Raw genomic sequence first — 14,557 nt, 5'->3', positions numbered from 1 at the left:
CTTCAATCTCTTCATCATAATCTTCCTTGTCCCCAAAAACCGCTTCCGTGTTGCGTGTTACTCCATTGACGGAGTCAAAGCATGGGTGGGGTAGTGGTGGCTGCACCCCCTAGAATGGCATGCAGCTCATCATAGAAGCGGCATGTCTGGGGCTCTGACCTGGAGCTGCCGTTTGCCTCTCTGGTTTTTCGGTAGGCTTGGCTCAGCTCCTTAAGTTTCATGCAGCACTGCTGTGGGTCCCCGTTATAGCCTCTGTCCTTCATGCCCTATGAGATTTTTTCAAATGTTTGGGCATTTCATCTTTTGGAACGGAGTTCTGATAGCACGGATTCGTCTCCCCATATACCGATCAGATCCTGTACCTCCTGTTCGGTCCATTCTGGGGCTCTTTGTGATTCTGGGACTCCATCATGGTCACCTCTGCTGATGAGATCTACACTCACCTGCAGATCGCCACGCTGGCCAACCAGGAAATGAGATTCAAAAGTTTGCGGGCCTTTTCCTGTCTACCTGGCTAGTGCATCTGAGTTGAGAGCGCTGTTCAGAGCGGTCACAATGGAGCACTCTGGGATAGTTCCCGGAGTCCAATACGGTCGAATTGCGACCACACTACCCCAAATTCGACCCGACAAGGTCGATTTCAGTGCTAATCCCCTCGTCAGGGGAGGAATACCGAAATTGATTTTTAACAGCCCTTTAAGTCGAAAATAACGGCTTCGTTGTGTGGATGGGTGCAGGGTTAAATCGATCTAATGCTGCCAAATTCGACCTAAACTTGTAGTGTAGACCAGGGCTCAATCATTTCTGAAAATAGGATGTAGGCTCCTAAGGCACTTAAGCACTTCTGAAAATTTTACCCTAGATCTTTATCCCCTGCTGTAAACTACACATTGCTGCATAACCCAAAATTGTGCAGTCGTCAGTAAATGTCTCTCAAGTCCTGCCTAGCAGAGGAAGCAAAAAATGATGCTGATTGTAACTGAAGCATTTGGAGGTTTCTTTCCCATGGAACTGAATACAGAGAAACTGATTCAGAGTAAGGAATTCATCAGCACAACGAGCTAGTCATAGATAGGGACATCCAGTATGGGGGATTGAAAAATGGCAGCTTAAACATTTGAGTGTGGGAATGTTCTGTTAGACCATGGGTCCCATATGTGGGTCCATATGGTATGGTTGGAGGCAGCTTAGAATAAGAGAGAGCATCATATGCTAGGATATGTAGTCCCTGAGGTCTCTACTTCTTTACTGAAGATGTATGGCTTCAGTTAGTTCTACTTTATGTAAATTTTGAGCCTGAAGGCCTCTCCGGGCAAGCTTTCGAATTAACCTTCAGCTGGGCGAAATTTTGCATGTTACTTTGTGCCAGTCTGAAAAAGTCTGCTCATGGTACTATAAGAACAAAAGAACAGCCATACTGGGTCAGACCAAAGGTCATTTAGCCCAGTATCCTGTCTTTCGTCAGTGGCCAATGCCAGGTGCTTCAGAGGGAATGAACAGAACAGGTAATCATCAAATGATCCATCCCCTGTCGCCCATTCCCAGCTTCTGGCAAACAGAGGCTAGGGACACCATCCCTGCCCATCCTAGCTAATAGCCACTGATGGACCTATCCTCCCTGAACTTCCCTAGTTCGTTTTTGAACACTGTTATAGTCTTGGCCTTCACAACATCCTCTGGCTAGGAGTTCCACAGGTTTACTGTGTGTTTACTGAAAAAATATTTAGCAAAGGACCAGAGAGTTGCAGTTATCAATTACTGTAGTAATACTGGCTAGCTAAATTATAGGTTTAGAAGTTTGGGCATTTTACAAATAACAGAGGGAAAATGTTTTGTCTTTCTTATAGCAGTGTTTCTCAATCTTTTTGATACCAGGGACCGGCTTGTTGCCTTCCTAAACTGTGTCAAGGAGACCTCAGGGACTGGCGCTGGTCCGCAGATCAGTCATTGAGAAACACTGTTCTATAGGACCATCCATCCAAGGATTTCAAAGTGCTTTACAAACAACTAAGCCTCACAACACTTCTATGAGGTGGGGATTGCACATGTTGCACAGATTGGAAAACAGAAGCACAGAGATTAAGTGAATTGTATAAAGTTAAACAGTGAATAAATGGCAGAACCAGAAATAAAAGTGAAGATACCTGGCTCCCAGTGTAGCCTCTTGGTTACATGCCTTCCTTTTACCAGAGCTTCCCTTGCCTACCTGGTCAGGGAGTAAAAAGTTTATTTGAAAAAACACTGTGGGATGGAAGTGGGTATCTGAACCTACACCATATAAAAGGAAAGCAGTTAAAGTAGAGTAACCTCAGCCAGTGTGAAAATGGTAACACTTCAAGGCCTCATAAACCTTTTCAAGTGTGGCACTTTGGGAGCACTTGGCTCCTGCAATGGAATAAAATCTTACAATAGCATGGCGCCTGACCTAGAGGTTGGGAGAAGTGGTGTTTTATGGGCAGTTAACTTTTATTGCTTTCTTCCAAATCTCATTTCTGCTGACTTTCCCCATTCTCACCAAACTGGGTGGGTAACTGATAGAAACCTAGAAGCTTCCTTTTAAGGAGCTTAGTTCTCCCTGCTGACATACACACCTCCTTGAGTTGTACCCTACAGTGCTCCTTTCCTCATGCCCATTGTTTTTCTTTTATCAATGTAAGCAGAAGGTTTGTTGATCTGTCTTGTACTCTGTCAGAGCACCATTAGTGGCATTAACACTAGGTCTTGTAAACATATGAATGGACTGTGTAACTTGATGCTATGCTGGCTTGTAAAGAGATGCTGGGCCCCCAAGTGTGTTTATTTCTAAGAAAAATAACACCTTTCTTAAATAAGTGTTACTATCAGTGAGTGGGCTACCTTCTTGTTGCAGGCTGCTCTGTCTTCTTTCCTGTGAAATTAGCTGTAAATGCTTCTATCCCATGCTCCTCATCTGTTAAAATGTGTGTATTGGTACCTGGAACACCCTAGTGTCTCTGCAGTCCACTTGACCAAAGTTCAGAGGGGTAGCCGTGTTAGTCTGGATCTGTAAAAGCAGTAGAGAGTCCTGTGGCACCTTATAGACTAACAGACGTATTGAAGCATGAGCTTTCGTGGGTGAATACCGACTTTGTTGGATATTCACCCACGAAAGCTCATGCTCCAGTACGTCTGTTAGTCTATAATATGCCACAGGACTCTTTGCTGCTTGACCAAAGTTGTAAGGCTGCAGCCAAGTAGAAGGAAATCATGGATTTGGATGCTTTGTGTCATTTTGCTAAAGGGATTCTGAGAATAAGTACTTATGAGCAGCACATTGGAGCAGTGCCTTTCTTTTTTGCTTTGTAACTATTTTTTCTATCTTGAATTTGCTAGGGGCTTGATTTATTCTCCATCTTACAAATATTGCTACAGCTATTAGACATACTACAAAAATTGCTTTCTCAACCCCTCCTTCCCCCCAATTGTGTACAAATGGAATTGTTTGGATGTAGGATCCTTTTCATAAAGAGATTACTTCAGTCTTTTTTTTTTAATATATATATTTTAAGCAACTTTAGATGGAAAATGCTGGAATTGACAGCTTAGCAGAATGTCAACAATGGTGGTGAAAGCTTCCTCCATGCTGACAAGAGGGAACAACTTTTGGCTTGCAGAGATCATCACTTGCAGGGAGGGGAGAGAGAAGAGAGTTCAGTCTCCATAGTTAGTTCAGTCTTTGGTTACTTTCCTTGGACTACATACAAGGGTGGCAAATGGTACTAGCTGCAGTGGTGTATTTGTAAAATGGACCGTAGCTATTGGACTGAGACCATTTCATATAGGTTACTGAACAGTCATTTACTGGTAGCAGCTTACTTGGCAACCTAAAGGCTCTCTAGGTCATTCTCCATTCTTTGGGCCATCCAGTCTCTTAAAATTGAATGTTCTGCTGATTGGTGAAGCAAGACTTTCTGGCAGAGGTTCTCTTGTTTTTTCACACTGGATCTGTCCAGGATCTCATACCCATTTAGCAATGTGGGGAAGTCAGGGTGGTTGCAACTCCTCATGACCTACCTGTTCATGATCCCCTGCAGGTCACAACCCCCTAGATGAGAACTCCTGGTACTTTTAACAGTGGTTTTAAATGTATATTTGAGCCTAATTTATGTAGTTAACGTTGGTGATTGTCTAGGCACCAGCATTTAGGTGGGAAAGAGACTTGCAAAGGGTTAAATTGAGAACACTTTAGAGAATCCTTGAGGTGCTCCTGCTTTCATCCATATATGAATAAGTTCTCTTTCATAGCTTAATTTAGTGGTATCATGGCACATTTTGAAGATTGTGGGTATCTGGGCTTGGGAATAACCATTGTTACTCTGGTTTGTGCTGCTGTTCTACAAGATGTCTGTGTCCTCTTGGTTTAGAACTGTAACCCTGCTAATATTTTGGCATCTTTTTTTTATTTTTTTAATTTATAAAGTGTCCATTTTCACCAAATCTATAAAATAACATAGATTAATACTTAGAATGGCAAAAAACTTGAAAAATCTCTTCAAAACATGGAAGAAATGCAGCTCTGCACAGTCACATTGTGAAAATAATCTTTGCAGGATGCAATAGCAGTGTCCTGGGCTTGATGACCCAGGAGGCCCTTTCCAGTTTGTGTCCTGTGTACCTTTACTCTGGAGATCAGGTAGTAAGGCCAGTATCATACCAGCTAGTATGAATTTAGGATGCAAGAAGGGTACAGCTCATTGTGTGGGAAATGGAACTTCCTTGAAGCCCAGACCAAGACTGTGGAATGAACTCCCGAGGAGCCTAAGGACCGTCACAAACCTGAGCAGCATCCACTACAAATGCAAGGCACATTTCTTTGAGCTGCCCTCAAAATAAATACAGAGCAGCATGTATATTAAAAAACAAAAACAAAACACAAACAAAGACTGTACACCCTACCAAAACAAGATAGCCCACTCTATTTGCTTCTCCTCTGGGGGAGAGGATGAGTGAACAAATGTCACGTGACAGATGTGTAGTCTCACTGCTTAATGTACTACTGGAAGATACTGAGCTACTATAGCACTGAGCATGGTGCAAGAGCCTATCTTGAATATAATAGGGCTTGGGAGCTTTCCAGCGGATCTTATCCATCATGTGCGATCAACCTTATCTGTGACACTGGAGAACTTCTCACAGTAAGGAACTCTCAAGGGTTTTCTGAGTGAGGCCAGATACCCAGATTCAGTAGAATGTCTATATGCTGAAGCAAGTCAACTGATCAACTCTCTGCAGAAGCCTTGTCAAAGGAAGCAAGAACATTTAGTCACAGCCATGGCATAAAACATCAGTTGGTGGTATAAAATATTTGTTGAACTCTGAATGAAGTTTCTGTTGGGTGTCCTCTAGCCTCCTTCCTTCATACACCACTACCTTGATATAACACAACTCGATATAACACAAATTCAGATATAACGTGGTAAAGCAGTGCTCCCAGGGGGTGAGGTTGCGCACTCCGGAGGATCAAAGCAAGTTCAGTATAACATGGTTTCATCTATAATGCAGTAAGATTTTTTTGGCTCCCGAGGACAGCATTTTATTGAGGTAGAGGTGTACTTCAATAATAGATGGCTTGTAAAGATAAAGAAAAGAGAAGGCTCATATACGAAAGAGTTTGTGATTTGCCCCAGGACACAGAGGGTGTCGGTGTCAAAGCCAGGAGTAGAACTCAAGTTTTCTTTATTCCCTGGACTATGCTAGTAGACTATGATGTGTATCATTGACTCCCCACCCAATTCTTACTATGTCTTTGTTACCTTCTGATAAAAGCTTTTCAATCACATACGCTGTAAGTTAGAAAATTAAAATTATTTTGGATGAAACAGGGAAACAACGTATTTCCCTAGTAGAATAACTTTCCAATAATGCTTAGTAACTTACCATGTTGGACAACCTAGAATAGCTGGCCGTGTTAATCACTTCTGTTTTATAAAAGCAATCAAGATAGGAAGGAAGTAATGAGCCCTCAAAACATCTGTCTGGAGACTTGCAATCCCTTTCAAAGGTTTTGGGTTTTGCCTTAAAGAAACTCAGTTCTGAAAAATTACAACCAAATGTTGAAACAGTTTCTAGCTCTTCACTGAAAATTTATAATTACATAAATATTAGTTTGTAAAAAGTAAATTCCCTTCACTGCCTTCTCCTGTCCTTTTCCTGGTGTGAAAATATAATTCTACCGGACACTGCAAACATTCTTGCAGCAAAAAAGTGGGTTCAGATTAATTTCTGCTGCAGTCAACAGGAGGTAGAGAGTGTCTGAATAGCTTCTGCATATAACCATTTGTCAGGAGGAGTTGGTTATCAGAGAGGTGAATAATCACCAGTCTAGCATTGCCAGTAAAAATTTACCAGATTAGGAGAAATGGAGTGCACCACTTACTAGCATGAAGTACCATGCTGGGTTCTGCAGTTGATTTGTATGTAACTTGTGCTGCTCCTATACCTAGGTAGGCTATGTAAAATTTATTTCTCTAGCAATTAATTTCTCTCTTACAAATGATAGTTCTCTAAAACTACTTATCAATTAATAAGTTAACGTGCAGATGTAATGTAAAATCTGTGTTCTGTCTAGAGCCCTGTGAGGATACAAAATTTGTATTTGCATCCGATCCGCAAAAATGGTCTGTGGACACGTATATAAAGTGGATATCCGCAGATTTGTGGAGCTCTAGTTGGGTCTACTTGTGGTCTTTACAGATTTTGGAAGAGAAGGGCTATTAAATGGACTGCTCTGGTCAAATTTTATCCTTGCTCTGTCTTTGGTTTTCTTTAGGATCTTGTATAAGACACTTGTAACTTACTCCTCTCTCTGAGTATGTCTACACTGCAATTAAAAGCCTGTGGCTGGCTGTGCCAGCTGGCTCCAACACATGGGGCTCAGGCTAAGGGGCTGTTTAACTGTGGTGTAGGCGCTGGGGTTCAGGCTGCAGCATGAGTTCTGGGACCCTCGCATCTTGCAGATTCCTAGAGCCCAGTTTCCAGCCTGAGCCCAAATGTCTACATTGCAGTTAAACAGCCTGTTAGCCCAAACCCATGAGCCTGAGTCAGCTGGCCTGCGCCAGCTGTGGGTTTTTAATTGTAGTATGGACATACCCTTGGCATCTGATTCTTTACTTTTTGTCCTGGTTTCTGGGGACACTAGGAGGATTATTTATTTAATTTTTGTAAAGTATTTTAGAGTTCTAAATATTTATTTTTATAATATTGGTAAATTACCTTTATATATTTTTCCTGCACTTCCAGTTGGGTACAGTGTTCATTTTTGGCTAAATTCGTGAGTAGTTCCTATTTGGTTCCAGAGAGAGAATGTATTTCTGTAGTGAACAAAGTGATTCAGTTTATATATGGTTTGTAAAGCACTTTGGGTTCCCTCTGGGTGAAAGGCCTTGTACAAATGTAACTTAATTGTTGGATAAACTCATCTGCCTCCTGGAATATCCTTTAAATATTCTTAGGTGTCGAGGCCTGTGATTATTGTTCTTTTCCCCATAGTAGGGTCAAAAGTATTCTAGGTGATGCTACCCATTGTCTTTCTCTATGATCGCTCTTCCTAATGAGCTAAGGGTTTGTTGCTTTTTGTACCATTTGAGTGGCTTTTCCCTTCCAAAGTATAAAACCAAAACAGTCTGAAGAACCTGACTTAAAAATTGCCTCCAGAGTGATGAGGGTGAGGACTTGGCAACAAGACCCATTTTCTTCTCAATTGTATTACTAGTATTCAAAACAACACATAGGGTGGTGCCATTGCTCTGGAACATAATTGAGTCTGCTTGTGAACTTGCATCCTCAACACTTTTAGAAGTAAAATTTTGGATTTATTGCACTTGTATATGGTGCTGAAGAATCCCAAAGAGCTTTACAAATTTTACCTACATTAATCACTTTGTGCTTTAGTGAAGAGCAGCCACCTGTAGGATGGAATGCAGCAGCTGTTTAGTATTGCACAACTACACAAAACAGTTTAATTTTCTTATCCAAAAGCCTGTTCTGCCAAGACAATGGGATTCCCCAAAAAAACTTTGAGGAAGATCTGATACTTTGCTAGGATATCACTAGAGCTGGCCTTTTTGCATTGTTTGAAAAGTCCCCTTGGCATAGTTAAATAGCAGTTGGCCAGAGATGTATACTATCCTTTCTGTTTGTCTTCTGGCTCAGCAAGCTTAATATGCTGCCAGTACATCTGGAAATGTCTTTCCTATCACTTGCTCTCCCACCTAGACGCACGTGCACACTCCTGCAGGATAATGCTAAACTTGGGGAGATCCTAAAAAGAAGTGCCTTCTGGATACTTCAAGGTGCTGGAAATTCCTGCAGAAACAACTAAGCTCAGGAAATTCACTTTTATTAGGCCAAGGCACTTGAACTATGATCACTGGCAAAGCATGTTTCCTTTTGAGTTGGATGTGGTTCTTTAGTATCATTTGATTCCAGGCTTTTAAAACGTACGTGTGTGTGTCTCTATTACAGAATTGTATCAGTCAGCATATTCATTACCAAATCCCGTTTTTCCTCCAGCACCAACTATTTGTCTTGGGTAGAAACTGAATCTGGATTGAAACTTTTCATATAGAGTCTCAGTCTAGAATTGATTCATCTGTGAAATTCTGTATACTTATCTGTTTGAATATCACATTTATTTTTTTTAAAAAGCGCCTCAGTTTAGACCGAAGGCATGCAAATTTTATAACACCTGTGGCTGTATTGAAAACTTGCCAGGATCAAGGACTACAACTAATTTGCAAACATGTACATTTTTATATAAATGAAATGCTAATATTTGCTTGCATTTCTATATCTAGAGCCCTACCAATTTCACGGTCCGTTCTGGTCAATTTCATGGTCACAGGATTTAAAAAATTGTCAATTTAATGATTTCAGCTATTTAAATCTGAAATTTCATGGTGTCGTAATTGAAGGGGTTCTGACACAAAAAGGAGTTGTGGGGAGGGGTCACAAGGTTATTGAGGGAGGGAGGGTTGCGGTACTCCTACCCTTATATCTGCGCTGCTACAGGTGGCGACAGTGATGCCTTCAGAGCAGGGTAGCTGGAGAGGGGCAGCTGCTGGCTGGGAGCCCAGATCTGAAGGCAGAGCCACCTCAGCAGCAGCACAGAAGTAAGGATGGCATGGTATGGCAATACTGCAATCCCCCTAAAATAACCTTGCGACCCCCCCCCCCCCCCGTAACTCCCTTTTGGGTCAGGACCCCCCAGTTTGAGAAACGCTGCTCTTCCCCATGAAATCAGTATAGCATAATGTAAAAGCACACAAAAGACCAGATTTCACGGACAGTGACGCATTTTTCATGGCCACGAATTTGGTAGGGCCCTATCTTTACTCTTCATAGAAGAATAGAAATTGCTTGTTTGGTAGAGTTTACCAGTAGCAAAAACCTGCAGCAGATCAGCTTTTCCACATGCTGCAATTACAAGGCAGCTGTATTTTAGGCTCCACTGCTTCAGTTGGCTATTGGGCTGCATTTTGGGTTCCCCCAAATTACAAAAAAACAAATATATCAGTAAATTATTCTCTGCAGTGGTTAAATCACTTTTGACATTTTGAGGGGAAAAACTGATAAAAATATGAAAAACTGGCTCCTTCATATATTTGCATGGAGTTTTATTCCACTAGCCTACTCACGAATGCATTGAAATGCTTTCCTCTGCATGTTCTTGCTTGCTTTATTTGTTTATTGTTCTACAACTTCAGTTCATTTTTTTTTTCCGATAACTTTTTCAATTTGAGGTCTCCAGCCTCTGTGGAAACATCCCTCATTCCAGTGAATTTGCCTCCTGATTTAATTTCCAGCTGATTTCTCAGTAGCATTTAGCAGATTGCATATGACAAATGAAAACTGATTATTAGGCATCAGGTCTGTGGAGTTATCAGGGTCTGAAAGTGCATTTCATCCTTTCCTTGCAGGCAAGGTGGTTCTGGGAAGCGTATTTTCGGTCGATGAAAGCTATTGCTCTGGCCACCCTTCAGATTATCAATGACAGGATCTACCCATATGCTGCCATGTCTTATGAAGAATGGAATGATCCCCCAGCTGTTGTAAGTCGAATGTACTTCTGTGGCTTAGTCATAAAATAAGATTTTTTTTTCTTTCAGGTCGTTGCTGAGGTATGTATTATGCATCTTGGTAACATTACTATTTAAAGGTTTGTTGTATTTGTAAGTTGCACAGAATGTTTTTGATATTCAGATATATGTGTGTATGTGTATAGTTGAGTGTTTTTGTTACATTTTGTGTGAATTTGATACCTTTGACAGTGAATAACTGAAATGATAACGCTGGCAAAAGTCACATGGTATAAATAGATTCTGTGTGAGCTTCTGTCAGAGCTATGTGAGGAATACCTCTCCTACCTCCAGTTTTCTTCTCCCTGCTGTTGTCTTCTCCACGCAGCCCTGTGAATCTACACCCCTGGTATTCTAGTCCTAGAACTAGCTTGTACAGAAACTGATAATCATTCTGAGTGATCTACTTTTGGGACAAACTCATTTCACTGACCCATTAGCATTGCTGAGGGAGAGGCGAGCATGGCACTGACAGATGTCTAGTGTGAAGGTTGAGGTATGAAAGAGGGAAGCAGTTACTCAAGAATGAGGAGATCAGAACACCTTAGTAGAGCAAGAATACCCTGACACCTAGCCTGAGTTCCATGGTAAAAGAAAAATAGGGATTTGGAAACACTCAGCATTAAGACACCTCTCAGGCTGTTTCTTCCTCGCTTTCCCTCTAGTAGGATACCCACTGATTTAATTGACAGTTCCTTCTGCTGTGGGGAACAGATAAGCCCCTGTTTTTTTGTTTATAACTTTATTTACAGGAAACTGTATTTCTTGGTATCCTGTGGGATGAAAGATCCTAAAGCACTTTACAAGAGATCGGTCACTAAACAAACACAGCAATCTCTAGAGTGTAACACTGAAACTGGTCAGCAATACACAGCAGCAGTACACAATAGCGTAATACAGGTAGTAAAGAGGAATACTCTATCCATTCGAAATTGCAAAGAAAACTTAAGGAGGCTCTAGTAATTAGCCAAACTGGAATTTGTCCAGCCAAACGCCATACTGAGACTCTTCCATGCCCACAAATGGTCAGTTCCTTGGATTTATATTTCAGCTGAAAGAGTCTCAATACATGCATGAATATTTTTCTTGCTTCAGTATGGAAAAAAAGTCATAAAAATGTCCTTTTTGAGCTGTGTAAGCTCTGTGTCAGCCAGCTATGCAGAGATCTTTTGTGACCCTCTCTCACAGGATCAGTAAAAGAAAATACAGTTCAGATCAGGAATTGTTCTTTGTATTTAATTGCTCCTGAACAGACCCATGCAGTTCTGTGACGTTAATGACCATGGATTTTGATAAGTATTTATCATTCCAGTATGAGTGCATATAAAAGTATAATTGATTCAATCACTTCTTATTTAACTGGCTAAAGTCTGTAGCTTGTATATTTTGACCTTCCCGCTAATAGTGGAAGCAAATAACTGGAGCCTTCAGTAGCTATGATTTATCCATTGTAAAATTTTTTTGCTTAGAGATATTTTTATCTCTTGGAGGTGAGCTTATTATCATTGCAGTCTTCTAGGCAACCTCCTCCGCAGGGTCCAGCTAATTTATAATTTCAGACACTTTGGGGGGGTGAGTGCTTATATAGTATCTGCCAGTCAACTTAATAAATCATTAAGTTATTTTTTAAATAATTGCACTATCCAGCTGTCAAAATTCCACAAATGGTCTGTGCTGATCAAAAGGAATAATGTCCCACTTGAGCCATAAGCATGTTTCTTATCTTGGTTTGTGCCTGGATAACATGCATTTATAACGACCCTGTTAATTTCTGATTAGTCCTGGTGGGAAATTATGATTCTGAAGATACATTTATGCATGTAGAGATTTCACACAGTATCTTTTAGGAGAGTGAAAGGTGCCATCAGATCCAGATATGAAAATAGTGAGTAATTAAAAGTTAGTTTGAGAATGCTACCAGTTTACAAATGATAGCCGTATTCTGGGCTAAATAAATTTCAAGGCTGAGACATGTACAGCAAATAAACTCTGAAACTTAGGACATCAGAGGTATTGTAGTCTAGGATATAGTTATTAGTCAGTTAACAAGGAGCACTCTCAAGTCACTATAGCATTAGTAGTGAAATACGCACTCAGCTGGGCTCCTGTAAGTAAATCCCTCTTCTGTTGTTGGCTTTTGCCCTCAGAATTTGCCATTCACATTCCCACAACAAATATGGCTGACTCATCATCTGACTCCTTCTCCTTCCTCTTTTTGTCACCCTTCCTAATGCTATATTTTATATTGAATGCAGGTCCATCTACACTATGGTTCCATTGTGCAGTGTAGACTGGACACTGGAGTGACAGATTTGGGGAGGGGTTCAGAAGATGAGGCAGCCATGTGTGCGGTGAGCAAAATCAGTGAGAGGTTCAGAGAGTGCAGTAGCTTTTTGATACTAAGGGATTTACAGCAGCTCATCAAAGATTTACCGGTATATGGTCACTATACGGTTATGAACCTAACATTTATTATGCAGATTCCTGTGCACTGGCTAATAATGGCCCTGAGTGAATCAGAGAACACAGATTTGCTTACAGGTAGTTATGCAGGAAAGACCTGCTTTTATTGGAGCAAGTGATATGAGTTTGGACAGTTGGAAAAGGGAAACCTTCCTTACTACACCTCTATCCCGATATAACGCTGTCCTCGGGAGCCAAAAAAATCTTACCGTGTTATAGGTGAAACCGCGTTATATTGAATGTGCTTTGATCCGCCGGAGTGTGCACATCTCCTCTCCCCTCCCCCCCGCCCAGCACTGCTTTATCACTTTATGTCCGAATTCGTGTTATATTGGGTCACGTTATATCGGGGTAGAGGTGTACTTAATGTAGCAGAATAAGAGCCTGCTGTGTAAGTTCATCACACAAAGGAGGAACTAGTGAGAATTCTTATCTGTGCTTCTAGCGGTCCTACTTCATTTGTGTAGTGTTTTTATCTGTAGACATTAAATGTGATTCATGTCCCACATAGTAACCTGACTCTCTTAGAGTCACTGCAAACATCAGAAATAAGTGTTCAGTAATTCCTGTAACTCTGTCGCATGTAAAATTATTCTCTGTGACTTGGAGGTTACCTTGATTTGAGTCACCTTTTCATTTCAGTCCCTTGTTTCCCAAGATTTGATGTAACGCTGCAGGATTTAAACATTAATCTGAATTAGTTCTGAATTAATATTTTTAAAAAAAATGGAATGATAACCTGTAAAAGTGCTACACACAGGAGTTTGCCAGGGATCTGAATGTTTTCTTAGACAGGTTTCTAACAACCTCATCTCTGAAGAGGAATCTGCTGCTTTCACAATGCTGTGTCCACTAATTGGCAACATGTTGGGACTGTTGCAAAATGCAGACTAATTTTCTAAGCTTTTTCATTTTAGGGGGAGGGATAGCTCAGTGGTTTGAGCATTGGCCTGCTAAACCCAGGGTTGTGAGTTCAATCCTTGAGGGGGCCACTTAGGGATCTGGGGCAAAAATCAGTACTTGGTCCTGCTAGTGAAGGCAGGGGGCTGGACTCGATGACCTTTCGGGGTCCCTTCCAGTTCTATGAGAGGGGTATATATCCATATTTTTTTTTTTTTGGTAAGGTTTACCTTGACCACAGCATCACCTTGAACTGTGGGGGTAGGGGCATATTTTCAATCTTGGAAATATTCAGGTGGTTACATACTCCTTTGAACAAAATTTCAATGATTCTGGTATTTGAGGTGTTGGCTATTGTCTTTGACGATGAGGATGGAAATGGTGTTTATACACTGAAGTTCATAGTGAGGAGGTTCACAGCTAGGTCTGTGTGTAGCTCACCTTTATTTCCATTTCCTTCATTGAACCCTTCACATGCTGAGTGTAAAAATCTTAAGCGAATCCACAGGTTCCATAGAGTCTCTATGGATAGAAATTTCATGCTCTAGTAAAAATATAACAGTAGGGATCTATTATCGACCTCCTGACCAGGACAGTAATAGTGATGATGAAATGCTAAGGGAAATTAGAGAGGCTATCAAAATTAAGAACCCAATAATAGTGGGGGATTTCAATTATCCCCATATTGACTGGGAACATTTCACTTCAGGACGAAATGCAGAGATAAAATTTCTCGATACTTTAAATGACTGCTTCATGGAGCAGCTGGTACGGGAACCCACAAGGGGAGAGGCGACTCTAGATTTAATCCTGAGTGGAGCGCAGGAGCTGGTCCAAGAGGTAACTATAGCAGGACCGCTTGGAAATAGTGACCATAATACAATAGCATTCAACATCCCTGTGGTGGGAAGAACATCTCAAATGCCCAACACTGTGGCCTTTAATTTCAAAAGGGGGAACTATACAAATATGAGGGGGTTAGTTAGACAAAAGTTACAAGGTACAGTGACTAAAGTGAAATCCCTGCAAGTTGCGTGGGCCCTTTTTAAAGACACCATAATAGAGGCCCAACTTCAATGTATACCCCAAATTAAGAAAAA

General features: G+C 41.1%; 1 protein-coding gene across 5 annotated transcripts in view; it reads left to right on the top strand.

Moving 5' to 3' along the window:
* Window positions 1-14,557, top strand: part of EXT2 (exostosin glycosyltransferase 2) — a 111,993-nt gene that overhangs the window by 41,304 nt on the left and 56,132 nt on the right. For 4 of the 5 annotated variants that reach the window (XM_039537284.1, XM_039537280.1, XM_039537281.1 and 1 more), the window contains one exon: window positions 9,936-10,067. In XM_039537284.1, the coding sequence (XP_039393218.1) occupies window positions 9,936-10,067 (132 nt within the window). Of the gene's footprint in view, window positions 1-9,935; window positions 10,068-10,124; window positions 10,137-14,557 lie in introns of all 5 variants that reach the window. The other variant, XM_039537285.1, reaches the window with a different exon arrangement.

Source organism: Mauremys reevesii, linkage group 4 (assembly GCF_016161935.1).
Source record: "Mauremys reevesii isolate NIE-2019 linkage group 4, ASM1616193v1, whole genome shotgun sequence".
In the NCBI taxonomy this organism is placed as follows: Eukaryota; Metazoa; Chordata; order Testudines; family Geoemydidae; genus Mauremys; species Mauremys reevesii.
Note: the sequence above shows the minus strand (reverse complement) of the source record. Positions and strands in the feature narration are given on the sequence as shown.